Source organism: Callorhinchus milii, unplaced genomic scaffold (assembly GCF_018977255.1).
Source record: "Callorhinchus milii isolate IMCB2004 unplaced genomic scaffold, IMCB_Cmil_1.0 Scaffold1, whole genome shotgun sequence".
Classification (NCBI taxonomy): domain Eukaryota; kingdom Metazoa; phylum Chordata; class Chondrichthyes; order Chimaeriformes; family Callorhinchidae; genus Callorhinchus; species Callorhinchus milii.
The window spans coordinates 74,045,696-74,072,669 of record NW_024704742.1 but is presented as its reverse complement, the minus strand read 5'-3'; the positions used below and the strand labels follow the sequence as shown (position 1 = coordinate 74,072,669).

The 26,974-nt window shown below is 43.1% G+C and overlaps 2 protein-coding genes across 4 annotated transcripts; one reads left to right on the top strand and one right to left on the bottom strand.

Annotated features, from left to right (window-relative positions):
* Positions 1 to 1,816: 1,816 nt before the first annotated feature.
* gtf2e2 (general transcription factor IIE, polypeptide 2, beta) lies at positions 1,817 to 26,974 on the bottom strand. 3 transcript variants are annotated; one of them, XM_042345404.1, is made up of 8 exons: positions 26,793 to 26,950; positions 24,179 to 24,337; positions 14,321 to 14,406; positions 11,379 to 11,486; positions 9,656 to 9,838; positions 8,922 to 9,015; positions 3,997 to 4,112; positions 1,817 to 2,352 (listed from the first exon to the last, which is right to left on the bottom strand). In XM_042345404.1, the coding sequence occupies exons 2-8, from the start codon at positions 24,330 to 24,332 to the stop codon at positions 2,224 to 2,226; spliced, it is 870 nt and encodes a 289-aa protein (XP_042201338.1). In that variant the 5' UTR covers positions 24,333 to 24,337; positions 26,793 to 26,950; the 3' UTR covers positions 1,817 to 2,223.
* On the top strand, positions 19,962 to 21,220 carry smim18 (small integral membrane protein 18). The gene is made up of 2 exons (XM_007891894.2): positions 19,962 to 19,992; positions 20,282 to 21,220. The coding sequence occupies exon 2, from the start codon at positions 20,325 to 20,327 to the stop codon at positions 20,628 to 20,630; it is 306 nt and encodes a 101-aa protein (XP_007890085.1). The 5' UTR covers positions 19,962 to 19,992; positions 20,282 to 20,324; the 3' UTR covers positions 20,631 to 21,220.

Below are 26,974 nucleotides of genomic sequence, written 5' to 3'. Positions count from 1 at the left end.
CAGCGAGATGGGCGTTGGAATAGTCCAGCCAGGAAGTGACAAAGGCGTGGATGAGGGGTTAAGCTGCATCGGTTTTGAGGTACGGACGAAGGCGGGCAATGTGACGGAGGTGGAAAAAAGTGGTCCTGGTCAGGGAACAGATGTGGGGTAGAAAGGAAAGCTGGGGATCGACCCTGATGCCTAAGTTGTGCACGGGTTTGGAGAGTCTGAGGGAGAGCCCAGAGACGTTAAGGGGTTCAGACCCGCAGGAGAGAAGACGTTGACAGGAGCCAAAGAGTATGGCTTCTGTCTTGCCGACATTCAGCTGCAGGAAATTTGCACTCATCCATGCTTTGATATCCGTCAAACAAGTTGACAGGACAGCAGGAGACTGGGAGTCACAGCTGGAGGAGTACCACCGTCATACATGTGGAAGTTAAAACTGTGTCTGCGGATGGCATTGTTGAGAGGGAGCATGTAGATGTGGAAAAGGGGTCCAAGGATGGAGCCCTGGGGTACCTCATAGGTGACCAGCCGGGGGTGAGAGAAAAAAAATTGGCAAATATGAAGTGCTGGCGGTTGGTTAAGTAGGACTTGAGTATGCCACCTACACATGGGTATTTTCTTTTGGTCCTTTGAATGTCAGCATGCCTCAGTTGGTAGCATTCTGCGTCATAAGGTTGTAGGTTCAAGACCCACATCGGGATTTGGAACCCATATAGTCCATTGCAGTGTTACATTGTCAGAGGTGATATCCTTCTGATGAAACATTAAACCAAGGTCCCATCTACCTGTCCTGGTGGATGTTAAAGATCCTGTGGCACTATTAAGAAAGTAGTTTCTCCCAGTGTACTGGCAACAATCCTCTAAATAAACTTGAGTCATGTAGCTGTTGTGGGACATTGCTGAATACCAATTGGCTGTTGCTTTCACCCAATTTACAGTATATCATGTGAAGCACTTCGAGACATCAATGATGCAAAGATTGTTATAATGAGGTGTGCAGTCTCGCCCTAGTGGAATGACGGTCTCCCTTAATTCCAATAAATATTAGGTGCTGGTTTAGCACAAGTCACAGGGCATTGCTGGAGATTAACTATTGCAAGCATGTCTTGGAAGATTTGTACTGCTTGTCCAGCTAGGGCCACCCCGACTCAGATGGTAGTTCTCTAGCCTCTGAGTCAGAAGGTTGTACGTTCAAATCCCACGTCAACACTTGGAACCGACAGTCAATGAGACACTTGATCGGACACTCCAATGCAGTGCTTGCAGGATTAGAGAGAAGAATCACTGTCCTTCGTGACTGGCTGGCTCAGGAACCTGAGAACCAAGACCAACACGCCCACATCACCCACTGATACTCTATTCCAGGCACATCAGCTTAAAACCAGCTCAGCCTGGAAGACCCTGCTTAACTCCCCACTTCTTATCAGCTGACAGTTACCAGCTGGTCAGACAATGACTGCATTACTCTGAAAACCCACACCTAATATCCAGAATTGGAATCCTGTAGTGTTGTGGTTAGAGCACTCGCCTCGCAAATGAGAGGACCCAGGTTCGATTCCCGGGCAGGGTGAAACCTTAGGCAAGTTTCCTTTCTCTACAAGCATCTATTTACCTAACAGTAAGTTAGTTAACCTGTTATTAGTTGATTGATAGGCAGATCACTTTGCAGGGGTAACAATCTTTCAAAAAAAATGTGATCACTCAATCCATGACTGTTTGTGGGACACGGCTGGGCGCAATTGGCTGCTGCCCACAAAATGCACAGTCAATCCACTTTACAATATATTCTGTGAAGCACTGAGACGTCTCAATGACGTAATAAGGCACTAAATCAATGCAAAGATTATTATTATTATTGTGCTTTTGCCTGTGGGATACTGACATCATTCACTGAGGAGGAAAAACAACTCCAAACCTTCCAAAACTGCACCTGATAACCACAGATTTGTATTTGAGCACTTACTTAACTATTCATTACAGTTTTAATAAGACAAAATGGCATACACAAAATAATACATTTTGAATCATCCCTCTCCCCAAAGAAAACACTCAATCCTGGTGGTAAAACTGTAATCACTGATGTAGCTGGATAAAAACTGTCCAAACAAGACTTCCATTGGAGGCCACTGCAAAAAAGCAGATTGAAGTAACAAACCGGCAGATTGGTTGAATTCTATTCCTGTGCCAATCTCAATAAACCTGCACAGGATTATTCAGCTGCTGCTGAATTGTTGTTCATTACTTTGTAGAATGGCTGGTAGAAACGCCTTCAGTGTAATCCTCCAATATCCCAGCCATGTGGTCATTGTGAGTTTTGAATTTCCTTTTTCTCTGAGAGCCAGGTTTTTTCCTCTTCTGAATGCACATCTAGGATAAACATGCACATTTATAAATCTATAGCAGACGTTCAAATGTTAGCAATTATTTTCTCTTCCCTTTGAAGTGTTTCTTTAGTTTAAATAGCGCATGCACTCATCACTGTTCAGTCAGTTGGTAAACTTAAGACAAGCATATTTATTCCCTAAATATGACTGATAAATGCCAAGTGATAGTATCATTGGAATATTTATCCCATTGTGTTTTCTGGCACCTTTACAATTTGTATTTTTTTTATATAAAAGCAATCGTGTGGGATACAATAATTTGTATAGATAATAGCAATCTTGATGACATTAGGGAAAGCGCCTTAGGACTTCCTCCCGACATGAAAGGTGCTCTATAAATGGAATCTTGTTGTTGTTGTTGAAAGGGCAGTGTTGCTTTGTGGTAAGTGACCCACCAGCATGATGTCAGTGTGAAATTCCAGTAGAAGTTTATTAAAAATGAATCATTTGAACATGAGATGGGAATATGGCGAGACAGTTAAGAGAAGATACAACACTAGAAATATACAATAAAAAACAGAAAATGTTGGCAAAGCAGAATATTCATCATACATTTCAAGCTTCACTGTTCCACATTTAAGGTTTGGAGTCATTTAAAGTTAATGTTCATGCGTGGTTGGGGGGGGGGGGGAAGATTTGGACAGGTACTGCACCTGAAGCTCATCTACAGCTTCACTGAAACATTGATAAAAGATAGAAGGACAGAGGCTGAGTTCAAATAAAATTGGTCACTCACTCCACAGCTGCTTGTGCGATATTGCTGCGTGCAAATTGGCAGTTGGGTTCACCCACAACAAACAACAACTTGGATTTATATAGTGCCCTCCACGCCGGACGGCGTCTCAGAGCGCTTTACAGTAACGGATCCCGGGGCCGAGTCAGGGGGAGGGGGAGGAAGGTGATCAAAGGCGCGGTCGAAAAGAAAGGTCTTCAGCAGAGACCTGAAAATGGGAAGGGAGGGAGCGAGACGAAGGGAGTGAATCAGGCAGTTCCAGAGCCTCAGGGCATAGTGGCTGAAGATACGGCCGCGAGGGTGGAGCGGAGGACTCGGGGGACGAGGAGGAGGTCAGACCCGGAGGAACGAAGGTAACGGGTACTGTTTTGAGGAGAGAGGAGGTCAGAGAGGTAGCGGGGTATGGAGGAGTGCAGGGACTTGAATACAAAGGTGAGGATCTTGAAATCGAAAACACATAACACATAGTCACATACATATACAAATGTAATTTGTTGTTATGGTTGTTGTTGTCATCAATTCTTAATCACTGCCTTTTAGACTTCACAACAAACTCCCAAGCATTATATAAAAGATAGAAAATCTGCAGGTACAGTATTTGACTGTGGCTTCCAAATAATTAAAATACTGTCTTCAGTGCTTAAATCTGTTGATTGTAAAACAATCAAAATTTAATTGGAAATTCTACATCAAGAGTGATTTACTAGAGATCTATTCTTGTATTACGTGGAAGGTTTTGCCCCCAAAATATATAGTATTATCTATGAAGCACATCTCGAAGATGTGATAAGGCGCTACATCAAATGCAAGGCCAATTATTATTATTTGTCAGGAAACCTTTAACTGCTTTAACAAAAATACCTCCAGAGTGAAGCTATGTAAAAATACACATACCACCTTCTTTGGTCCAGTCTCCTGCATTGAGGAAATGCCTTGCCTTTTCAGGTACTCCTCAATCTTCTCTTCATCCATAGAATCCACTGGGATACCCCTCCACAGCTTCTGAAATTCTACAATCCAAAATGAAAAACAGCAATAATGAAGAGCAGCAGGTGCAGAGTCCAGGTATTAAATCTTATTAAATAAATTTGCTAAAACCAAATTTATAACAAACTTATAAAAAGGATAATATTGAACAATGAGAATGTAATAAATTTTGCATTTGATATAGCCCCTTATCATACTGTCAAAACATCTTAAATTGCCTACCAGGACTCAACTCTAACGTGTAATGAATGTGTATCTGCAGGCAAAAGAGGCAGCTAATTTGCAAATAACAATGTCCCAAAAATAGCGATAAAGTAAATGACCAATTTTATTTAGGGGATTTTAGGCCAGGACATTGAGAGAAACTCCCTTCTCTTTTTGAATATTGCCATGGGATCTTTAACGTCTACCTGTACAGGCAGACGGGACCTCAGTTTAACCTCTGACAATCAAAGGCTTGCTCAGAACTGTATTGGAAAATCAGCCTAGACTATGAGCTCAAAATGTGAAGCTTGAACAACAACAAATTACATTTGTATAGCGCCTTTCACATCAGGAGGATGTCCCAAGGTGCTGGACAGTCATGGATTTGGACCCGAGCAGGGGGTTGGTATCCGGGGGGTTGTGGAGTTCAGAGAGCGTAGGGGTAGGAGGGTGACCGAAGGCGTGGTTGAAGGGGAGGGCCTTGAGACGTGCCGTGAAGGCGGCAAGGGAGGGAAAGAGAGAAAGGGACTGTGGGATGGCATTCCAAAGGGTGGGGGCAGAGAGGCTGAAGGCCCGACTGCCAATGGTGGTGAGCTAGGAGGGGGACCTGCTGAGCAGAGGGAGCGGAGAGATTGATATGGGTAGGAAGGTAGGCACAGGTCACAGAGGTAGGAAGGAGTCAGGGCGTGGATTGCTTTAAAGGCGAGGATGTGAGTTTTGAACTCTATCCAAGGCTGTTTCGGTGCTATGGGCAGCTCGGAAACCTGATTGGAGGGATTTGTAGAGGGAGTGGCGGGAGAGAAAGGAGTGAAGGATTCGTTCCAGGACCTTAGAAAGGGAGGCTGGAGATGGGGTGGCAATTGGAGAGCAGGGATGGGTCCAGGGAAGGTTTTTTTGAGGATAGGGGTGTTGTCCTCCATCATCCACCTCAGTGGGACCGCACTCGCTTGGTTCGAGTCCTACCTTACAAACCGCCAGCACTACATTTCTGCAAATGACTTTTCTTCGCGCTTCCACCCAGTCACCTGCGGGGAACCCCGGGGCTCCATTCTTGGCCCCCTTCTCTTCCTCATCTATATGCTCCCTCCTGGTGATGTCATCCGCAGACACGGGGTTAACTTCCACATGTATGCAGATGACACTCAACTCTACTTTTCCACCTCCAGCTGCGACCCCCAGTCCCCCGATGTTCTGTCAGCTTGTCTGTCGGACATCAGGAGCTGGATGAGCCAAATTTCCTGCAGTTAAACGTCAACAAGATGGAAGCCATATTCTTTGGCTCCCGCCGATGTCTTCTGCCCATAGTTCCAACCTCCTAAACCTACCAGACCTGTCCTTAAAACTCTCTGAACCCGTGCACAACTTAGTTCAATCCCCAGTTATCCTTCCTCCCCCACATCTGGTTCCTGACCAGCACCGCTTTCTTCCACCTCCGCCAGAATGCCCATCTCCGACAATACCTCACCCCAAAAGCTTCCCAAACCCATGTCCATGCCACCGTCACCTCTCAGCTGGACTCTAATGCCCTCCTCACCAGTCTCCCCTCCTCCACTATTCACAAAATTCAGCTTATTCAAAACTCCGCTGCCCACATTCTCACCCGGACTAAGCCTCGTACCCCGATTACTCCAGTCCTTTCCAAACTCCACTGGCTCCCTGTCACAGAGTGGATCGACTTCAGGATCCTCACTGTAGTGTTCAAATCCCTCCATTCCTGGCACCCCCCTATCCCTCTCACCTCCTCTCCCCCCCAGCAGTACCCGCTGCCTCCGCTCTACTGAGTCCGGCCTCTTCCGAACCCCCTCGAATCGTCCTCTTAACCATCGGCGGTCGTGCCTCCAGCCACTACGCCCTCCCTCAACCCCTTCGCCTCGCCCCCTCCTTCCCCATCTTCAGATCGCGCCTGAACATCTTCCTTTTTGACCGCGCCTACGGTCACCTTGCCCCTCCCCCTGGCTCGGCCTTGGGCTCCACCATTGTTAAGCACTTTGAGACGCTGCCCGGCGTGGAGGGCGCTATATACGTACAAGTTGTTGTTGTTATAACGGTTGTTTTTAAGGGGGTGGTAACCGTTCCACTGGACAAGGAGAGGATGATAATGTATGTGAGTATAGGGCCAAGGAGGTGAAGCTGGGAGGAGTAGGAATAGGGTTAAGGGAACAGGTAGTAGGTTTTCTATGGGTCATAATGGTGATGAAAGAGGAGGGGTAGACAGGTTCGAAGGTGCTGAGGGAAGGATGGGTAGGGGCCTGGGTGTGAGGGGCAGATGGGGAGGGGGTGGTAGTTGAAAGGGCAGAGGCAGCCAAGCGGATCCCCTCAATTTTGGTCTCAAGGAAGGTCAGGGTCTCCTCACAGTTGAAGTTGGAGGAGAGGATGGGCGAGGCATGAAAGAGTGGGCGAGGAGTCCGTTTGTGATGAAGAGGAGCCTGGGGTTGTCCTTGGCCTCCAAGATTATCTTGGAGTAGTAGAATGATTTAGCGGAGGCGAGGGCGGAGCGGTAAGTTTTGATGTGGTCCAGCCAGATCTGCTGATGGACCAGATAAGGTCATTGCGGGAGGAAGCCCAGAAGGGGAGGAGTTCAGATGACAGAGGGCAGTGGAGAGGGAGTGTGGGGAGATTTTTTTCTAGGAGTGGTAGGAGATGGAGGTAGGTTGGGTGGCGGGGATACGGATGGAGGAGGTAAAGGAGATGGCTTTGTTGGTAATAGTGATTTCCGATTTCTGAGACGCTGAGGCCCCGGGTATCATCAGATCAAGCCAGTGGCCATGAACATGGGTAGCAGAGTGGATGTGGAGGGAGAGCTTGCAAGGAGAGAAGTCAGTGGAGATAGAGCAAAAGGGGGCGAAGTGCAGGTTGAAGTCACCTATAAACCCTCCAAGACGCTGCCTGGCACGAAGGGCGCTATATAAATGCAAGTGATTTTTGTTTCCTAGGATGAGGAGGGGTTCAGAACAGAGGCAGAGGGAAGCTAGAAGGGTTTCTGTGAGGGCGAGGATGTCGATGTTTCCATCAACAATGAGGTCATTGACAGCGAGGGCTTTGTTGAAGAGGAGCAGACATTTTGTAGGGCTATACGGAAAGAAAAGGTTGGTAGAGGAATGTACAAGATGGGCGGGGGGTGTGAGAGCATTGATAGGGAGAGTGGGAATGTGGATGAGGGAGGAGGGATTTGCCCCTGAGGTCTGGGGCCAGTGGGCCTTGCAGCGATAATGGGGGTTGAAGCATTCAGCGTGACTGCTGATGGACAGCAACATTGACAGTGGGTACCAGTGAGAATACCTATACCAAGCTGTATATTTTTAGGTGATGCTTAAAAGTGATATTGTTCTATTGTGGAAACAATCTCCCGTTTTGCAGTGGCTTTCAAATGAGCTGTATACTGCTAAACACTGTGACAGAAACGTAGAGAGCAGAAGGCAACAAAACACACAGTATCACTTAGCAATGAACAAACACCAGATCCCCCATCAGTTAGTAAACCACATCTGGAGGGGGGTGTTGTTTGCACTTTTTTTTAAATTAGTCTTTCATTAATATCTACTGCATCTATTTTCAACATAAATATTTGAGGACAAACTTAGAAACCACTTTGCTAGCCTCTCATGGATTAGCTAACTGGAGATGGAACTCTCAACTAAGTTATGGTTAACTTCGTTGAGCCACAGGTGTACTTCTTAAATGATAGTTAAGTGGGATATTGTGAGAAGCAAATAATCTGTCTGCAATAGCAGAAAGATAAAATGCAGATCAAAAGAGATACTGATGCTATATAAGGTGTTGCTCACACCCCATCTTGAGTACATTGTAGAGTACGTTGGAGGACCCTAAGAGATTTTACTGGGGGCATCTCACAATGCACTTGACAATCAGCTGGGATGGGAGCCAGGAGGAGGGTAAGAGGAAAGATGACTGAAATAGGGAGGTCTCAAGACGGACCTTGAAAGGGGTGAGGAAAGAAGCTTCGGGATGGAGTACCACAGATTGAGGGCAGATAGGCTGAAAGACATCTGTTCAATGCTACAAAAGCCGATAAAGCCTGTCAACAACTGGGGTGATGGGGGTGCAGATTTTGGTACAAGTGAGGATATGGATGGCAGAGTTACGAATCAATAGGACTTTGTGAATGATGGCTGAATTCTGAACTCTTATGCTGTTGAATTGCATTCACTGCTATAATAATATAATAATAATCCTTGCAGTTAATATAGCGCTTTTCACGTCTTCTAGACATCTCAAAGCGCTTCACAGAATATGCTGTAAAGTGAATTGACCGTGTATTTGTGGGCGAAACGAAACGCGGCAGCCATTTGCGCACAGCAGTGTCCCACAAACAGTCGTGGATTGAAAATGACCAATTTATTATTGTTTTGGAGGGATTATTATTAGGCTCTGTGTGGAGTAAGGAAACTTGCCCAAGGTTTCACCCTGCCTGGAATTGAACCCAGGTGTCTCACTTGCAAGGCGAGTGCTCTAACCACTGAGCTACAGGACACATTGTCTTTCATAAACAACCGTTACAGGGGCACACAGCAAAGCCTCATCAATTGTGAAAGGCAAAATGCCACCATGTTCAAATTCAACACATTCAGTACAAGTTTGCATTTATACACTTTGGGAGGAAATCTCACCTTCATCCATTGTGAACTGGCAGCTCTTGTCATTGTAGAACAGAATCTTCTTCTTATCAGGTCTTGTCACAAAAATGATTTGGTCCCCTAAAGCCTGAGAAGTACATAATGAGCATTATACCCTCATCATGTAGCCCTGCTACGAAAGCAGCAAAACGCTTAATAATTTGAATAATGTCTCAAAGCACTTCACAGGATTTTACTATGAAGTGTAATGACTTTCATTTTGTAGCAAATACATCAGCCAATCTGGTCACAGCAATGTCCCGCAATAAGCAATTTTATCTGGGGGATTGTTGGCCAGAACACCAGGAGAGATTGCTTTCTCTTTTTGAATATTGCTTGGGATCTTCACTTGTCCACCTGAACAGGCAAACATGTTTCATCAAAGGATGGCACCATTGGCAAAGCAGGGCTCCCCTCAAGTAATCAGTCTACTGTGAGCTCAAAGTCCCTACATGGAGCTTGAACCCATAACATTCTGACTGAGAGAATCCTGTGATATGCTTTGAGATAACCTTGTACTGTGAAATGCACTACATAAAATGTAAAAAATATTAATTTATTATAACAGTATATGTTTGATTCATTGCTCTTAACTTTATTCCAGGAAATAGTAATACTTACCATCCAAAATCACTAATTAAGTTGAGAATGCCAAATAAACTAAATTTGGCTATCTATCATTTACAAGTTGTACAGTCACCTGACAAACATTTCACCATATACTGTACCTTTATAGCTTTCTGGGAATTAGGCAATCCTTCCTCTATATCATCCAGGAGGATCCCTCCCAAGCCCCGCTGATCATGTTTATCCAAAAGTCTGAGCAAAGCCTTTTTGTCTTTTAAGTTGTACTTGGGTTTGAAGACATATTTTCCATCTAACACGTCAATTTTTGGATTGTTTATTAGTGCCTGAGAAAGATTAAAAATAAGGAGTTCATGGAAAAGGAGTTCAGTGAAAAAAATACCAACAGTCAAACCAAATGAGTGAGATACTCCTACCAACACTCATCAGAAACCTAAGTTATTTTGTTGGTCAGCTCGGGATCTGAGACATGTGGAAACCCATCAGAGTATCCAAGCCAGTTCCACGCATCCCACCACCGATCATGGAAATCCCAGAGATGTTTATTGGAATGCAATGCACACTCTTTCCCCGGAGAGACACATCCTGCTTACCTAATTCCGGAAAGTATTAGGCGCAGGTTGGTAAGAGCCAAGGCTTGGGGAGTGTGCAATGGGGTATTGCTGAAGTCTAACCAGCTAAAACCACGTAGCTTGTCATTGAGAGCACTGTCTGGCAAGCTTTCCTGCTGCTTGTCCAGCTCGGACCACCCTACCTGTTAGGGCTTTGACTTGCAGAGTTAACAGGAGCTGAGTGGGAAGAATTACTCCTCCCAGTGACGTATGTCTTCCAACTCCTGCCGAGGAGCCAGGCTGGCTGTGCAGCCATCAGCGGTGCCCTGGAATACGCGGACCTGCCTGGCTCAAGACCCAGACTACCGAGACTGCAACAGAGAGCTTCTCAATTCTGACATTCCGTTGCCAAATATGTCACCTTGGAGCCAGTTCAGGAGACCTGGTTTACCTCTTCCTCCACCCCTCCAATGGGGACATTTGTTAACATAAGGACTAGAGATAACACTTTACAGTGGCGGGGGGGGGGGAGGAAAGAGTTCTGTAACACAAATTTAAAATTATCCATTGGCATGAACTAGATGCTAAATTTATTGAAAAGACCTCTCAAGGTATTGAGTCTAGCCTCCAGACAGCTCACAGCGCTATTTGTGGGACACTGCTGTGAGCAATTGGCTGCTGTTTTTTGCCCACAAAATATACAGTTACTTCATTTTACAGTATATTCTGTGAAGCGCTTTCAGAGGTCTCAAAGACGTGATAAGGCACTATATCAAATGCAAGGATGATTATTATTAGAACGTGGATAAGCAATGGTACTTCAGCCTGCTTTTGTTAAAGTAGCTAAAACTTGTCAAAACAAATCTGAATCTTTCAGTATATCAAAGAAAATAATCCTGGAATGCTAAAGGGGCTGCAGGGGGATGATCTAAAGACACAATTGAAATCAGTGGAAGGAAATTTCAATTTAATGGTTGAGCAAATAAAAGGAGCTTTCTTGGACTAAACATCAAATACAAATTTGCAGTATAATATTGTTTCCATTCACAGAGCTGAAACCACCATTCCTAAGCCAAGAAACAAACGTATATCCTTTACTTAAAGAAGTAATTCAGATTGAGGAATACAATGAACATCTAACTCAGCAACCACCAATGTCAAATCTGTACAATCAGGGGTAGCTTCAATAAAAATGTATCAAATATAGGAGTGAGATTTCTTTCAGTGGAAAATGCACCATTTCATCTTAGGATAGATCTCAGCTGAAGAAGTATTGTTAATTCAGTGCTTTTATAGTTCTCAAAATGCACAATACCTCACTCATCAGCCATTGTTTCTGTCTCATGCCAATATCCAGCAGCTTAGTCTCATCCAGAATTTCTTCCAGTGTCAACGGATAGGTGTCTCCACGTTGGTGACGCGTCTGGGTAAAAATGTACAGGTTTAATCACTTCTAAATAAGGTTTTACTGCTACTCTGTTCTGACTGTTCGTGGTCAATCAAATACTGAGTAGTCACACTATCTGAAGACTGGTACCTTGCTTAGTCTAACACTTTACCATGTCTGCTTTGTGGTAGGGAAGACAATAAACAATTTTAGATAGGTTATAGCGCATTAAAAATGACAAATTAAAATCACTTTCTGCTCAGGAACTCCACTTGCAGCTTTTAGAAAAATACATTTCAGCAAAATACTGCGAGAAATCTGGAGGATCCGTGGAACTACTTTGGAAGCTGGTTAATTTAGGAGTTGATCCGGATCTACCATTCGTTCACAAATATACGGTCAATTCACTTTACAGCATATTCTGTGAAGCGCTTTGAGATGTCGAGAAGAAGTGAAAAGCTCTATATCAAATGCAAGGATTATTATTATTATTACCTGGCCCTGCAGAAAAACTCTAAAGCACTTTGAGGTGTACTCAATATTAGAAGCGATATGTCAAATACAATTATTATTTGTGTTGAATCCACTCAATCGCTTCACAGATTCCCATCCTCCCAGCATATTGATTTTGAGCTCCACACCCTTATATACAAATCCATTTACTCCCTGGCACCTCCCCATCACTCTAATTCTCTCCTCCTCTGCTCCCACCCTCAGCTAACTCAGGCTTGCTTTGAACCCACTGTCCTCCCCGTGCACCATTGGTTAAAGGTTAAGAAACCTTAACCTAGCCTTCAGTTCCTAAGCTCCTATCCTCTGGAATTCCCACCCCTGCTACTCTGTCTCACTTGCTCTTTCTGTTTTTACATCCTGCCTCAAATCCAACTTCTTTGAATGTGCCTTGGCCTCCTTTCCCTGTCTGTTGTTTAGTGTCCAACCCTGACCCTGCAAAGCACTCTGTGAAGGTGCTATATGCAAGTTGTTGTTTTGCATTCCTCCTATTTTAAATGAGTTCTGCACTTCTTAAACTGCATTTGACCATAATCAGAGTAGTGAAATTATCTTAAGTGCCTTAGTAAAATGTCTTTTGAGGGTCTACTGGCGTTTTGGTAAACCCTTCCAGAATTCCGGGTCACCTATTCCCAAAAAAGGCTTTTCTCCAGAAAATCCCAATTTCAGTGTCAGCTAGGCTCAGCTGGTAATCCTTTGTGTCAGAAGATAGTGGATTCATTCCTCAACTCTATTCATGCCCCCGCTCAGGAACTGAGCTCAGTCCAATGCAGTGATCTCAAAGTCCAGTCTGGTACTGAGGAAGCACTGAATTGGAGGGCGCATCCTTTGCATGAGACATTAAACAGAAATCCCATCTGCCTGATCAAGTGGGTATTAAAGATCCAAAGTCACAATATGAAAAGAGAAGGAATACTGGCCAATAATCCTTAATATAAATTGGTATATTATTATAAATAAGTCATTTATTTATTTTTGTTGTTTGTGGGTGGGACACTGTGGTAAACAAATTATTAGCTGCTCCAATTGCCTACAGATACAGTCAATTATATGTGAAGCACTTTTATTTTGATGTTGTTCATCAAACACAAGTTTTCTCTAGATGTACATGGAGAAACTGGATATGTTACATGGCAGGATACCAGAAGCTACACATGCACATCCCATACAAGAGATAAATTGATCCTCTGGTCTGTAGTATGCTGTTCTCATTAGCAGCCAGTTGGCACAAAGCACCATTGGAGAAATCCCAGATCCAGTAATTTGGGTCAGAAAAAAAACAACAGATGTAGAGTTCAGCCAGGCATGTATTATGAACAAACCCGATGAATTAAATGCCTGCTTAGTAATTTTAAAGATTTTGAAGGACAACAACGGCCTGTGGAACAGCAAACCCTACCGTGTTATTCAATAAAGGGAATAAGGTAGTTGTCAACAAGACAAATTATACTCTGGAATGAATTGGAGAACATTATGAAAAGTCAAAAACAATTTGTTCTGATATCACGTGAATCACTAATTTGTGAGGCCCCGCCTGGGATACAGTGTGTAGCATTCTACATCCAAACAGAAATTGATGCATTGGAAAGAGTTCAGAGAACAAGAGGATGATTCCAAATTATGAAGACACAGCTAAACTAGAGAAAGATGAGATTGAAGGAGAAATGAAACAGCAAATAAAAGAATCATAAGAGCAAACTAGGTTCATGAAAGTTGAATGAGAGGATGCACAAGTACAACATTTACAAGCATCCAGCAAATACTTTCCCATAGGATAGATGGATGTGAGGATCAGAAGCCAGAAAAAGAGTGTATCCTAAATCAATTAGCACCATCAAAAAAATAACATTAAAGGATTGTAGATTAAAGAGACTGAATGGGCTTCGTTTGTGCTATAAATAGCTAGGGTTCTATGGGTAATAAGAGAGTAAGTAAATGCATGATTTATATATTTCACTGCCAGCACTAGGTGCGGAAATGCAACCTGAAATAAATCAGGTGACAATATTAACAATTCTTAGATTAAATTGCAGTACTTTTGTCAAAATCTGCCTTTTATTTTTTTTTACATTGTTAGCACCATCAAAACGTTACAAAATTAATTTATTGGAACAATTTTACATTCCTGCTAAATAGCAAGGAAAATTATTATTGTTTTGGTGGAAGTGAAACAAGAAATAATTGTTGCTTTGACCAATTTGATTTATCAGGTGCAGTAAAATTCCTAAGATAATTCATGTTTCAGCAATTAGCTTCAGTTCCTCATCCATGTCAAATCCTGGAATTATTCAATGTCTGTACTATAGTCAGGGAAAACAAACATCAAACGTACCAGTAACAGGATTCAAAAGTTACTTTACCTTCATGTAGTTGACAATTTTAGCAAGGACTCCAAATTTATACCCACTGCTTCCTGGAAGTCCTCTGTAATTGAAAGATCCATTCTCTGGAAAAGAAGCAGATAAATATTAATAAGAAAAAGATCCATATTCATGACTGCTCTGTCAACCCTCCTAGTGGCCTTTATTGTGGCACTATATTCCAGGAGGACTCAATACATTCGGGGGAGGATGTGGAATAAATGCAATGATATATAGATTTGTATTTAATCTTCCTTTATGTCATATATAATTGTTTATCTTCCGCAGGAATAAACATTTGGGATTTTTTGGGAATACATTAATAAGGGCAGAAGGCATTTTCCTAATTTATGAACCTTGGAGTCCCACCCTCGAGAGAGCAATACCAATGAAAATGTGCCAGTGATGATCACATTCATTCTTAGCAAATAGAAGCCAGTTTCAGTTCCTCTTTTATTCAGTATAGGCTCCAACCATCACAGATCACATTACACCATTTCTGGTTACAAGCACATCTTGCAGCTCCTCCAGAAAGACAGGTAGGTGAATCGAGGCTCTTTTTTGAGTCAGGTTTTATCCATCACAAGTGAGCAGGATTTCATTTCAGAGACAGAAAGGCATTTTATCTACACATTTTGAAAAACGGCTGTGCTGATGCCTTTCTCCATTGCCTTTGTTTTATTGATAATCTGCACTAGATAATTAGATAAGGATTTTTAATGCTTATTTCAGATTTAAAAAACAGCTTCCAGAAAACTTAACAGGATTACAATGGGTTAAAAATGAACAAGAAAGCGATCGAGGCAATCAACATCATTGTCTTTGTGCTGCATAACATCCTGCAGAGCATCTGAAATAGAAGGGTGTAGATGGGAAAGGGTATTTTAAATGTGATTTACTGTTGTCGCATTCATTGATTTTTGCAATAACCAGTATGCTTATATGTTATTATCTGATCAAGAGCAATGTTTTTTAAAAAAATCCAATTTTTTAGTATATTTAAAATATGTGGTAAAGAAAATAAACATTCCACTTGTTAGCGAGTCCAAAGCAAGTGGACATAAATATATGATAGCCAACAGATAACCTAAAACAGAACTTAGGAGGACCTTCCCTACGCAGAGGGTGGTGAGAATGTGAATCAAAACTGTGGTTGAAGCAGAAAGCATCATTGTATTTAAGAGGAAACTTGATGCATACATGAAGGAGAGGAGAATAGAGGGTATGGGAGGGGTTGTATTACAAGGGGTAGAGCTCATGTAGAGTATAAATACTGGTGCAGACTCGAATTGAATGGCCAGTTTCCATGCTGTAATATTCCATGTAATAACTATTTGCCGGTCGGTGCAAACTCAGTGGGTTTGATAGCCTCCTATGCGTCGTAAATTTCTAAGATTCTATGCTATGGTAACTACACTGTTCCTGTTAACAAGAAGTCTTGGAGTGTCTCCTGTTTGTACATTTTTCACAGATGGCAATGGCAGCAGGCTTCAGTCTAAAGTGAAGGCTCTACATTTCTTCCAAAAAGAGAAAGACTTTGCATTTATCATTTCTATACATTTCAAAGCAATTCATAAGCAGTCATATGTAGTATCAACACAGCAGTCAGCCATTTGAACAAAATTTGACAAACAGATAAATGTTGGCCAAGAGACCAGGAGAAAATCCCTTAATAACATGAGAAATGCTATACGAAAGAAAGACCAAGGTCCATCTAGTTCACCTTCCACCTTCCTGGCGGTCACATGCACATATGTCCCAAACTACCCATGTACTGTATCCCATAATGTTATTTCCTAAAAGAAATCTATCTAATTTGTGTATGAAGGAATCAACACTTCCTGCTTCAACTGTCTCCCCAGGGAGCCTGTTCCATAGGTTTACTATTCGCTCACTGAAATAGTATTTCCATAGATTTGTTCTGAATTTCCCTCCCTTCAATCGCAGGCCCTGTTCTCTGGTTTTACTATTCTGGATAAGTTGAAACAGCCTGTTGTGATCTATACTGTTTTGCCCCTTTAGAATCTTAAAGAGAGCAATCATGTCACCTGTCAATCTTCTCTTTTCCAGCGTGAACATGCCCAATTTACTTAGTCGCTTCTCATAGTCCAGTCCCTCCATTCACTCAACCATTTTGGTTGCCCTCCCCTGTATCCTCTCAATTTCTCCGATATCCTCTTTGTGCTGCAGCGACTAGAACTGTATACAGTACTCTAAGTATGGTCTCACCAATGGTTTAAACAGTGGCAGGATTTCCCCACTAAAAAGGTCCCAAAACAGACCCTTGTGGAACTCCACTGGTAACATTTTCCCAGTATGATGACATTTTCTGTACAACCACCCTCTCAGTTCTTCCGGTCAACCAATTACATATCCATTGTAATATACTTCCACTGATTCCTGCTTTCTTTATTTTCAGTACCAGCCTCTCAAGAGGAACTGAATCAAAGCACGTATTGAAATCCAGATATGCAACATCCACAGCCTTACCCTTATCAAGCTCCCTTTTCACCCCATCAAAGAAAAACAGTAAATTAGATTGTCAGGCTCTCCCCTTCATGAACCCATATTGACTCTCATTTATGAGTTTACATCTGTCCAGGTGCTCCACAATTTTATCCTCAATAAGTCTCAATATTTTTACCCACAATGGACGTCAAACTTACTGGTCTGTTGTTTCCTGGGTCACTTTTGTTACCTTTCTTAAAAATAGGAGTAACATCTGCCTTTCCCCAGTCCCCTAGCAGCTCTCCAGTATTCAATGATTTGTGAATGATTTGTGCCAGCATTTCTGCGACTTCCTCGGAGGAACGAAGGTAACGGGTACTGTCTTGAGGAGAGAGGAGGTCAGAGAGGTAGGGGGCTGCAGAGGAGTGGAGGGATTTGAAGACAAGAGTGAGGATCTTGAAGTTGATCCTCTCTGGGATAGGCAGCCAGTGCAGTCTGGCAAGGACTGGGGTAATCGGGAGCAGAGTTTGGTGCGGGTAAGAATGCAGGCGGCAGAGTTTTGGATGACCTGGATTTATGAATGGTAGTGGAGGGGAAACCGGCGGGGAAGGCATTTGAATAGTCCAGTCGAGAGGTGACAAAGGCATGGACCAGGGTTTCAGTGGCTTTTGGAGTGAGGTATTGGTGGAGACAGGCGATGCATCGGAGGTGGTAGAAGGAGGTGTTGGTGAGGGACCGGATGTGGAGGAGGAAGGATAATTGGGGATTGAACATGACGCTTAGGTTGCGTACAGGTTCGGAGAGTTTTAGGGGGAGGTCGGGTAGGTGGAGGAGGTGTGAGCCGTGAGATTTTAGACGTTGACGAGAGCCAAAGAGTATGGCTTCCGTCTTGTCAACATTTAGCTGATGGAAATTGGCGCTCATCCATCTCCTGAGGTCTGACAGGCAGGCTGACAGAACATCAGGGGACTGGGAGTTGCAAAGTGAGGTGGAAAAATAGAGTTGGGTGTCGTCCGCATACATGTGTAAGTGTACCCCATGTCTGCAGACGACATGCTCAAGAGGGAGCATATAGATTAGGAAGAGGAGAGGGCCAAGGATGGATCCTTGGGGTACCCTGCAGGTAACCGGATGAGAGCGGGAGGAGAAACTGTTTGTGCAGATGTACTGCTGATGGTTCGTGAGGTAGGACTCTTTCTGATGAGTTGTTAAACCAACTACCTGATCAGGTGGAGGTTTTAAGATCCCATGCCACTATTCGAAAAGAGAAAGGAGTTTCTCCTAATTTCCCAGCCAATAATCCTCCAGATAAAATCTGTCATTCATTTCCATGCTTCAATGTTATTGTGGGGGGGGATTGTTGGCCAGGAAATTAAGAGAAACTCCTTTCTCTTTTTGAATAGTGCCAATTTTGAATTTCACTTCCATTTGAATAGGTAGATGGGATACCATCTCATCTAAAGGATGGCACTTCCAACAATGTATCATACCCTATACTAGCAGATCACTGCATTGGACTGCTGGTGTAGATTATATGAGTTCAAAGTTCCAACATGGGGCTTGAATCCATAACCTCCTAACTCAGAGGTAAGTGCTACCAACTGAACTAGGCTAAATATTCCACATTGGCAGATTGAGATTGAAATAGTTGAGGGAGAATAATAATAATAATCCTTGCATTTGATATAGTGTCTTATCATGTCTTCGAGACATCTCAAAGTTCTTCGCAGAATATACGGTAAAGTGAATTGACTGTATATTTTGTGGGCGAAACCCGCAGCAGTGACCCACAAACAGTCGTCGATTGAGTGACCAATTTTTTTTGAAGGCATAGAAAGGGACTTGGGGAAAGGACAGAAGACTCATCAATGTCAATTTAATAGAGTAAAATACAACAATAATAACACTAATTTGCCCTATACGTAGGATAATGTGTTGGTGCTGTTTACAAAGGTGGGATCAGCCATCGAGCTTGGGAGAGGGAAGATGGGGGAGGTGACCATAGGTGCAGTCGAAAAGGTAGGTTATGGCCAGGGGTTAGGGGTGTAGAATTTGAGATTCAGCCATCAATGATGTCTCAGAGAGGCACCAGCATGTGCGAGCTTGCCGAGCATAGTGGACGAGCAGAGGAGCAAGGTAGGAGCAGACCAGAGTGATAGGGAGGTGATAGGATTTTAAGAGATTTATAGGTGAGGACTTCAAAGTTGATCTCCTTTAAGATAGGGAACCTGTGGAGCCCGGTGAGGACTGTGTGTATGGAATTTGGAGATGATGAGGTTGTAGGTAGCAAGAGTTTTGAATAAGATGAAATTTAGGATGGCAAAGCTATGGAGACAAGTAATATGTGCATTGGAAGGCTGGAGGTAAAAAAGACATTGATAAGGGTTTTGGTGGCAGTTGGTGTGAGATCGCGGTGGAGGCGGGCAGCATGGCAGAAGTGGTGGAGGCGGGCAGCATGGCAGAAGTGGTGGAGGCGGGCAGCATGGCAGAAGTGGTGGAGGCGGGCAGCATGGCAGAAGTGGTGGAGGCGGGCAGCATGGCAGAAGTGGTGGAGGCGGGCAGCATGGCAGAAGTGAAGAAAAGCAATTTTGTACAGGGATTGGATGATGTGGTGGCGGGGGGGGGGGCAGGGAGAAGAGAAAGGAGAGCTGAGGATCAAACCAGACACTAAAGTTGTGCACTGATTCATATTTGAAAACCAAACCAAATACTGCCGTAAGTATCCAGAACAATAAATACACTTGCTCAGTGTGTTTATGCTGGTAAGACCACGCTTGGGAATACAACATTAATTTCTGATCTCCATGCCACAAAAAACATGTTCAAGTTTGGAAAGGGACTCGGAGAAGCAGTTCCAAAACATTATTTTTAAAAATTATCTGGAAATATGCATTATGATAATAATCCTTGCATTTGATAATCGCCTCATCATGTTTTCGAGACATCTCAAAGTGCTTCATAGAATATACTGTAAAATTAATTGTCTGTATATTTTGTGGACAAAACACAGCAGCCAATTGTGCACAGCAGTGTCCCACACACAGTCATGAATTGAGAGACCAATTTTTTTTAAAAAAAGGTATTATTACCCCGGAAAAGTGATACGCAATCAACTAACAACAGGTTCCTGCTTACTACTAGGTGAACAGAGGCGTGAGGAGTAAGATAATTTTCCCAACATTTCACCCTGCCCAGAATAGAACCCAGGTCCTCTCGCTTGCAAGGTGAGTGCTCTAACCACTGAGCTACAGGACTGATGAAAGGGTTATGGAATGACTTTTTACATGATTTAATTTTCATGACTAATGTGTGATTGTAAATGTTACATCATTATGAAGTTATTTACTCTACTGTTACAAATCGTTCCTTACACTGGTTGACCCACTGGTCGATTGCACAGAACCACAGCCATTTGAAACACAACTTGCCGGGTTGTTTTTTTAGTGCCCGTGTTATAGACAAATGTGGTCAAAGGAATTCTGGTAACTTCAAAATATTTGTAACTATTCACAGGTTGTGAAGTGAAGAAGAGCGCTGCCCCACCTCATTTCTCAGCATGATAACACAGAACGTCAGTGAAACGTGGCTCTTTATCAACAACCGTGCATCACTTCATCATGACATTCAGCTTCAAGTTCAAGATACAAAGTTATTTCACGATAGCTGGAACATAGCCTGCTTTGTCATTTTACTGTTGTTTGTTCTTGCTGTTATCAGCTTGGTTATGTTAGCATTTCTATACGAGCTGTTTAACTGCTGCTGCTGCGCCAATGACAAAAGTATAAATTCCATGGAAAACAAACGCCATCCAGTAAGAGCTATGATGGATTCCATGAGAAGGCACAAAGTTGAAGTAGTTTAAAAAAATGATTGATTATCCTCACTTAAAAGTAATAAACTGAAATACACAAGAAATTCAGTATGGTTTCAATGGAATGGAGAAAATGTTTGGAGGGTAACATGAAACAACCACTTCTATTTCTCAGGAGGAAAAACAATTATCACTACTACTTTAGAGGTGCCTTTTCCAGTAAGATTCTCGCTGACACTGGAGTACAGCTATGAGTGTACAATGCCAACAATTGTTTGATTACATTACTTTCTGATTGACTTTTTCTGAAAATAGAATACTGTAAAACAAATAAATGTTTCACATTAATCTACACAGATGCACACTTCATCTCACAAAGACAGTATGAACCCCCCAGCCAACACCCTTTGTCTCCCAACCCTCTCAAATTCAACCCCATCCTCGAGTACAAACCCTCAACTGTCTAGCACTTGGGATAATCTCGCGACGTGAAAGGCGATAAATGTAAATAAATGCAATTTGGTGTTATTACAACAATAAAGGTCATTGGGTCTCACAAGATTATCCCTATTCCATCGTTCTCAATCCTAGCTATGTACCTTTTCATCATATCACTATTACACAAGACAAACTGCAGCATGTGTAAAGATTTCTTTCCTCTTAACTTTCTGATTTGAACTTTTGTCCCTTAATGCTTGAATCCTTCACATTGGAACAATTTGCTCAATCAAACTGGTGAATCTCCTCCATACCTTGAAAATGTCCAACGATCAACTTACAGTCTCATCTTTGCCAAGGAATCAAATCTAATCAATTTACAAAAAAGAGAAAAAAAAAAACCCAGGAAGCTGTACACCTCTAAGCCCGACATCAGCTGTAGGGAAAAACTGAAAACATCCTAAAGGTGAGAACACTAAAGCCCCTGGAAAAATATAGAATTATGATAGGGCCTCAGCATTGCTTTACGGGAAAGAGATCATATGACAAACATATTGGAGTTCTGTGAGAAATTATGACTTTGCAAACAAAGGGAACTCTGATTGTTACAACTTTAAATTTAAGCAAAGCTTTTGATAATGCCACACAAGCGATTGGTTCACAAGGTAAAAAGGGAGAGAAGAGTGGAATTTCTATGATGGATTACAAATTGGCTAGATCACAGAAAGAAATGTTCATACATGGAGCTGCATACAGATCCACATAAATCTCAATGTGCCTCAAGGATCTGTGCTTAGGTCGATTTATGTTGTACATCAATAATTTGGAACAAAAACTAGCTTTGCTGAGCCTACTAAACTGGACATGACAGGGAACATGCTGATCAAATGCATGCTTGGCAATGGAATGTCGAAATTGAATTAATCCTCTGTGGTGGTCTTGGTAGTCCAGTTCCATTATAGGCTAAACCACGGATGGCCAATGCTGCCGGTGGGCTGCATCACGCACATGTAAAATAGTCACGCGGGCCTCAAGTTGGTTATCCCTGGCCTAGGTCATTGGTATAATTTGGAGGGCAAACCAAGAGATTTTTCCCACTCGGTTTGTGTTAACCCTGAAAGCCCAAACCCTAATGGATAGGATGGACAAGCAGCAGAAACCATGCCAAATAGTACTCTCAATGACAGTGCTCAAGGTTTCCAAAGCCTCAATTCTTGATGCCTGGCAACTCATGCTTTCCAAAATTAAGTAAACAGGGTGTGTTCATCCAGAAGAGAGTGCGCATTCCATTCCAGACACAGGGAAATTTCCATATGTAGATGCATTCATGTGGAATGTAGCATGTGGAATACTATTAAGCATGTGTCAAACCCACCTGACCAAAAGAAAGTAATTTAGTGGAGATAAACAATTATAGAAGTATCTTTTTGGTTTCCCAGCATTGATTTTTCCATCCTGTCCATTGCCTAACTTCCTTAACCATCTTAGGTTCCTAAGATTTACTTGCTCACTTCTGCATCCTTTCAAGGATCAAGTAGCAAACACTACAGCGTACCTTAAATATGGTCTGACCATCACCTTTACAGCAACAAACATTCCTATATTCTAGGATAGATTTGGGCAAAATAAGCAATTGGGGGATATACGTGGATGGAGGTGGAGCCTGGTGCGGGAAAGGACACAAGCTGCAGAGTTCTAGATGGTTTGTGTTGGGAAGAGTGGGGAGTCAAGCCTGAAACTGCATAGATGAGAATCTCGCTGGTCCGAGGGGAGATGTAGTGGCAAAGGCAGACAATATTTCGGAGGTGAGGCAAAGTTGAGTGGGTCAGAGCACAGATGTGAGATATAGAGGGCAGTTGAAGTCAAACAAGACACCAAGACATAGTCATATGTGCCTAAATTAATCTTTTAAATTGTTTTACTAATGCAATTCAACAACAACAACTTGCACTTATATAGCGCCCTCCACGCAGGATAGCATCTCAGAGCACTTAAAAATTATTCATTACTATATATGCCATTTTTACTATCACGATGTCCTGATATTTCATTCATTTATTCAGATGTAAGTCTGGCTCAGATGATCAGAAGGTTGGGAAGTTCAAACCACATGTTGGGAATTGAGCTCACATACTAGGTTGATGCTCCAGTGCAGTGTTGGGAGTTTGCTGCATTTTCAGAAGTCCAATTCCACAATATCCATCATCAATCAGCTAGGTGATCCAAAAGCTCTAATGCCCACTGAATTAGACTGTCTTTTGCTGAACCTCAGATAAGAGCAGCAGAAGTCCAAAGGCACCTTGTAAAAGCAACAAACCAGCCTGGGCAGTTCCCTCTCTCTCTCCCCGTTTTGAACTTAGAAAAGCTCTTCAGGAGTGGATTTTGTCAGGATAGGAGAACCACAATGGGCTAATTCCTCAAAGCTAGGCTCAAATCAGATTTTCAAGCTAGTAGCTCTCTGAAGGTCTTATCTCACCAACAATCTGCGTTACATTCCAGCACATGGGGATATACATTAATTTTCCATCTTCTTAGTACATCACCTTGGCTCAGTTGGTGATAGCACTCTCACCTCAGTCAGATGTTGTAGGTTCATGCATCACATCGGCACTTAAAACTAATATAGTCTAAGCTAACACTCCAATTCAGTGCTGGGGTGTGCTACATTGTTGGAGGTGCCTTACTTCAGGTGAGACATTGAACCAAACACCCATCTGCCTGTCCAGGTGAACGTTAAAGAATCCACTACTTGAAAAGAGAAGGGAGTTTCACCGAGTGTCAAGGCCAACAATCCCACAATAAAACAGGTCATTCACTTCATGGCTGATTGTGGGACATTGCTGTGCACAACCTGGATGCCATGTTCACCCACAAAACATACAGTCACTACACTTTAAAGTATATCCTGTAAAGTGCTTTGGGATATACTCCCTATGTGAAATGAGCTATACCACATGCAAGTAGTATTATTTTCACTGACATTTTGACATTTATCATGTCAATAACACATTGAGGTGCTCAAATACAAAAACTTCATTTTCCTTCTCTGCAACACAATGTATCAATTATTTTATGCAGTTCTTACTATCCTTACAAGAATAACCTTCACACAGTACGAAAGATAACATGTTATTCTGTATTTTGTATCTACTGGTATTTACCTGAATTTTGCTTTGAGGAACTCCCTTGATCTGGCCTTTTCTTCTTTTTGGAACTTGAGTCTGAAGAAGCAGTCACCTTCCGTTTCTCGATCACAGGATTGGAGAGAGCTCGCTTCTTGAACAGTTCTCTCTCTTTCAACAACGCTGGATCCATTTCTACTTCAACACAAAAAAAAGACAACAAATTATTACCGTTCAGAGTGTCGAAGTTATAATCTCACAGAAACATGAAAGATCTGACCAAACATGTGGGAGGTTCTCTTACCCAGGTCACCGTTTTCCTTAAAATAATTGGCATTTATATAGCATCCTTCACGCACTTAACAACAGCGAGGTTTGACGCCGAGCTGGAAAGAGAGGGAAGGTGACCGAAGGCACAGTCAAAGAGGAAAGTCTTCCCTTAGGGCTTTACTTTCCTTAGGGCTGAAAGCTGACTATCGGGAGCAGAGAGCGGGAGGAGTCTAAGCTTCCTAGCGTAGAAACAAGGGCAGTGAAAAAAGCAGCACACATGAAGGTGTTAACGGAGCCCCAAAACATAAGACAAGCCACTTGGTGTGCAAATCAGTGTCAGCATGTCTCAGTTGTTATCACTGGGTGAAAGGCATATAATTAAATACATCAACAGAACAGGATACATTAGCTAGAAGATCATGCAGAGTCCACAGTGCCCTCAAGGAATGCCTTAGTTGAGTAGAATTATCTCTCTCCTGGATCACGGACTGAATCTGGTTTCCCCTGTGTGGCTTCCTCGTGCTCTTCCAATAAGCAAATCATTTAAGGGTACTTTGGGGTTAGAGGTACTTTTAAAATTCCTGTGTCATGGAATTAAATCTCTAGAGAAGGAACAAGCAACATTCTTGCTTTAGTGATGCACGTTTGAAACCCATTTCCAACACGAAAACACAATGATAAAAATCAGTAATGTGGTATACATAACAAGTATACCATAAGCATATATTTTTCCTGCGACAGAAAGCTTTTTAAGGCTTTCACAAGCGGCTAAAGACTACAGCATATCAAAGAACTTTACAATGAATCCTTGGGCTCCTCCGACTCATCTTTTTAATGTAATTCAGGTCGCTGAAACTCTTGTTCATGCCTTCATCACCTCCAGGCTCAACTACGCAAACCCCCTGCTTATCGGCCGTCCCAACTCCTCCCTCCACAGGCTGCAGATAATCCAGAACTCTGCAGCCCGTGTCCACTCCTGCGCCAAACTCTGTGACCCCATCCCCCCAATTCTCGCCCAACTCCATTGGCTCCCTATCCTTCAGAGAATCCAGTTCAAAAACCTGGTCCTCACCTACAAAGACCTCAATGGTGTCGCCCCACTCTATCTCTGTGACCTCTTAACCCCCTACCAACCCACCCGCTCCCTCCGCTCAGCGCGCTCTGGCCTGCTCCACGTCCTCCAACCCACCCGCCCCACCATTGGCGGGAGAGCCTTCAGTCACTCTGCCCCCAACCTCTGGAACTTCATCCCCCAATCACTCCGCCTCACCCCCTCCTGAGCCTCCTTTAAGTCCCGCTTCAAAACTCTCCTCTTCAACCATGCCATTGGTCACCCCCTTCCCCTCCCTTCTCCCACCTGACCCCAGCTCAGGTCTGAAATGCTGTACACTGTCCAGCGCCTTGAGTCGTCCTCCCAACATGAAAGGCGCTATACGAATGTAATCTTGTAGTTGTTGTAACATTGATAGTGAAAAGGCAGCACATCACTTCTTGAGTTAGTGTCATTGGCTCCACAATGGGCTGAACATCACTGTGGGCAATATAGTAAAATGCTATTTACCTGCATGCCAACCATCCAGATCATGGCTCCAATGTGTAGGTGGAGCTGGAATACTTTATCAGTATAACATTTTAGTTGTATCCAAGGTGACCATGAACACTATTTTACATGTGAAGTAAATACGTAATTCAATAATTTGAACAGGTACAGCAAACAGTTTGGGATACCAATTCTGAGAGGGGGAGATTAGTTGGGGATAGGAAAGAAAAAGAGAGGCAGAGAGCAAAAGATGATGACCTGGTCAGGTTAGGAGAAGTAGATACAGTCAGCTGGCTGCATCAGGAATAATATATTTGACGGATAGTGAACCACAATCAAAATGAATGAAAGTCAGAGAAACCAGTGCGAGGAGACCAGCCTGCTGAAACCAGCTGCTAGTGAAGCATTGCTGGTCTCACAAGGGACATACAGGAGGCAAGTGCAGTTCTTTTTTTTGGTCAACTGGGTATGTGCGGAAACCTATCACCATGCTTAAGAGTATCCAAACGAAGCTGAGATTTCCATGCATCCCACTTACACATGGAAATTCCAGAGATACATTTTTGGAATGAAATGTGCACTCTCTTCTTGGAGGGACGTACCCTGCTTATCCAATTCCGGAAAGTATTAGGCACAGGTTGGTAAGATCCAAGGTTTGGGGACCTCAGAGTGTACATTGGGGTAACTGCTGGAGTCTAACCAGCTAAAACCACATAGCCTATCATTGAGAACACTGTCTGGCAAGCTTTCCCGCTGCTTGTCCAGCGGGACACCCTACCATTAGGGCTTTCGCTTGCAGGGTTAATGGGAGCTGACGTACTAACACACCCGAGTATCACTCACTTGCTCACTCGCCTCCAAGCTTAGCTTCACCGTGTGTCCTGTTCGCATCACCTGAATGATCACCCAGACATGGTACTGTGGCCCGGCCCGGCCTGACTGTCAGCCTCTCTAACTCACTCTCTCTTTTGCTGTTCTCTGTCTCTCACTAACACTCACTATCTTTCAATATCTCTTTCTCTCTA

What these genes read in the sequence shown, in the direction of transcription:
- smim18 (XM_007891894.2), top strand. Translation starts at nt 20,325, where the DNA reads ATGATAACACAGAACGTCAGTGAAACGTGGCTCTTTATCAACAACCGT.
- gtf2e2 (XM_042345404.1), bottom strand. Translation starts at nt 24,332, where the DNA reads ATGGATCCAGCGTTGTTGAAAGAGAGAGAACTGTTCAAGAAGCGAGCT. An exon ending in TTCCTCAAAGCAAAATTCAG is followed by an intron (nt 14,407 to 24,178) that starts GTAAATACCAGT and finishes CTTCTTTTCCAG; the next exon opens with AGAATGGATCTTTCAATTAC. An exon ending in CCAGTTCACAATGGATGAAG is followed by an intron (nt 4,113 to 8,921) that starts GTGAGATTTCCT and finishes TTTGGATTGTAG; the next exon opens with AATTTCAGAAGCTGTGGAGG.